This window comes from Octopus bimaculoides, chromosome 1, assembly GCF_001194135.2.
Source record: "Octopus bimaculoides isolate UCB-OBI-ISO-001 chromosome 1, ASM119413v2, whole genome shotgun sequence".
NCBI classification, from domain to species: Eukaryota; Metazoa; Mollusca; class Cephalopoda; order Octopoda; family Octopodidae; genus Octopus; species Octopus bimaculoides.
In genome coordinates, this window is record NC_068981.1 from 179,546,264 (window position 1) to 179,549,509 (window position 3,246).

At 34.3% G+C, this 3,246-nt stretch overlaps 1 protein-coding gene across 1 annotated transcript in view; it reads right to left on the bottom strand.

The window, feature by feature from the left end:
- Positions 1-3,246, bottom strand: part of LOC106868399 (peroxisome proliferator-activated receptor gamma) — a 519,155-nt gene that overhangs the window by 109,020 nt on the left and 406,889 nt on the right. Inside the window, exon 3 of the mRNA XM_052972247.1 lies at positions 2,962-3,024. Within this exon, the coding sequence (XP_052828207.1) occupies positions 2,962-3,024 (63 nt within the window). The remainder of the gene's footprint in view (positions 1-2,961; positions 3,025-3,246) is intronic.

The following is a 3,246-nucleotide window of genomic DNA, read 5'->3' on the forward strand; positions in this document are numbered from 1 at the left end:
AATAATAATAATAATAATAATAATAATAATAATAATAATAATAATAATAATAATAATAATAAGAAGAAGAAGAAGAAGAAGAAGAAGAAGAAGAAGAAGAAGAAGAAGAAGAAGAAGGAGAAGAAGAAGAAGAAGAAGAAAAAGAAGAAGAAGAAAAGAATGCTGGAGTGATATGATATTAGTAGTGTGTTAAATGGTCAAGTTCCCTGAAAGTGACTTGTTGTGGATGGTTGTAGTGATTTAATTCTTGAGGTGTCTCTTTTGAATATATTGTTTTTAATATTTGCGTAAGTTTTTTTCTAAGCAGCAGTAGTAGTAAAGGAAGGAAAGAGGTGACGGAGAGGAAGAAAAAAACGAAGAAGAGGAAGAAGGAGGGGGAGGATGAGGAGAAGAGAAGAGAAAGAATAATAAAAGAATGCGAGAGTGGTATGATAGTAGTAGGATATTAAATGGTCAAGTGACCTAAAAGTGGCTCGTTGTTGATTATATTAGTGATTGGGACCGTTTTAAATGAATTCTTGGATATCTCTTTTGGATGTATCATTTTTAATATTTACGTGTGTTATTTCAAGGTCGTGGTGGATATGTCATTTGTTGTAGATGCGTTCAAAAGGGGTCTGTATTTTGTGATAAAGAACGACTCTTTACTAATTCGTTGGCTACAGGTTGTATCGTCCCTGAATTCATTGAGGGGAAAAATCTGAAGCCCTGATTTTTGTTATTGGCGCAAATGTCGATGTGTAGGCTGAATGCTATTTTTGCGTTTTTCGGAGTTTTGATCTGGGTTCTGTGCAGAGCGATCCTTTGACGTAGATTGTTTTTTGTTTTATGTATTGCTCTTGACACCCAGAGCAGGTTAGTGTGTAGATCAGGTTCTCCGAAGCACATGTGAATTTGCTTTTCACTGTGAAACGTTGACCCTGTTTGAAGGAGAACTCTGAGCCCTCAATTAAATTGACGCATATCCCACAGTTGGGTCTTCCGCATTCTTTACTGACGGCTTCGGTGCTGTTGGGCGTATTCGGGCTTGTGTTAGGAGACTTTTCATAGATTTGGGCTGTCTCTTGCATTATTCTACATTCGGACATATGTGTTTGTGTGTGTGTGTGTGTGTGTGTGTGTGTGTGTGTATCGATATATACGGATATATTTCAAAAGTTTAACAAAAAGACAGCAAGCGAAAAGCTTAACATAAACAACAGACAGAAAATTCATAGCTAATTCCTCATCAGTCGACGTTCAAACGATCCTTACAACTTCGCGTCTTTTAACGTTGATATTGTTCACTTTTGGTAGCGTCAGTGGCAAATAGCCAGTGAGAATAGCTAATAGACGACAATGGCGGAAACAAACACGACAAAATAAAATAATTATGATAATTATACATATACAACAAAAAAGCCATGCAGTCACTAATGGACAGGAATGGGGTGACACAAAGGAAAATGAAAATATCTTGTAGGACTTGAGACAAGAAAGGAGCAGATAGAAAATCAGAACGAACGAAGAAGTAAACAAAACGTATAGAAAAAGTGCACAAGTGCAAGGAAGCGCGACCGACCTGGTCATGGTGAGAGCGAAAACAGATGAGAAAGGTTTAAATGGTCACGGATCACGTGGTGGTGGCAGGAGAAAGAAAGAGTCGTGGAATTCAGAAGCAAGGGAGAAGAGTATTTGGGAGAGGAAGAGAGTGGGAGGAAGTCAAAAGAGAGGCAAAGAAAGAGAAAGAGACAGAAATAGACGTCGCACAAAATATATTCCAAGAATATTCTACAAATCAGTGAAAAAAATAAGGAGTGCTTAGCGTCACATAAATAATATTTCAAAAATTTAACAAAGACACAGCAAACGGAAAATTCAACAAAATCAGCAAACAGAAAATTCATAGATAATCCCTCATCAGTGAATGCTCAAAGAATCCTTACTAATTCGAGTCTTTCAACACTGAGTGTATGTGAGAGAGAGTTTAAGTGTGTGTGTGTGTGTGTGTGTGTGTGTGTGTGTGTGTGTGTGTGTGTGTGTGTGTGTGTGTGTGTGTGCGTGTGTGTGTTATTGCGTCTGTGTTTATTTTCCACTACAGTTTGATAGCCGGTGTTGGTGTGTTTACGTCCCGTAACGTAGCTTTTCGGCAAAAACAGACGGATATAAATACCACGCTTAACAAAAACGAAAAGCAAGTCCTGGTGTCGATTCATTCGATTAAAAATTCTTGAAGGTGGTGGCCGCTATCTAATGACTGAATCAAGTAAAAGATAAAACCTACGGAAAACGAAACAAATATAATAATAGTTATAGTTACGTTATTGTTATTGTTGTTATTATTGTCATTATTATTATTATTGTCATTGCTGTTGTTGTTATTGTTATTATTATTATTATTATTATTATTATTATTATTATTATTATTATTATTATTATTATTAATGTTATCATTATTTATTAATGCTGTTAATAGGAAAAATTGCTTCGTATAACATGAAAAAGTTTAGAAGCATTAGTGAAATGTTGGAATTTGTTTGGATCTATAGACACATTTTAAATAGCGATAATGAACTAAAAACCATAGCGTGAGGAAAAGGATTAAATCAAAATTTAGGGAGCGGCGTATATGTAAAATATCAATATTTGAATTTAAGCAAAACGTAGGCGAAGTACAATGTTTGAAAAACATACAACACATATGTGCATTTAATTATAATGAAAGGAATTATTTTGTGCGGGATGATTTTGGAATATACAGACAGCAATGAAGAAAAGGTGTTAAACTTCTTAAAGAAAATAATTATTAAGATCGCTGAATGCGATGTTATTAGATCAAAAGGATAGAATATTGCGGAAGTTTAAGATTATATTATTTGTTGTGTATTTAAAAGAATTTCTAGAAGTTAGTACGAAAAATGAAAGATGGAGAATATAGCTGGTTAATATCAGAAGAGATATGAAGTATAAGACGTAAATTACCTTGGTTTAAGTTCAAATGTGTCATGTCAAATGAAATGCCGGTTACGAAGTTATCTGGCACGACTGAATTTGTAAAACGAATATAAAAAAAAATGACATTAAGCTAATTTAATAGATGGATGAAATTATGGAATTAGCATTTAAATTAATTGTTAAGCTTTGGTGTAGAAATATTCAGAAGACTGAAAATTAGTGAATTACTATTAAGATTTACAGATAAAATCTCTCTCTCTCTCTCTCTCTCTTTCTCTCTCTCTCTCTCTCTCTCTCTCTCTCTCTCTCTCT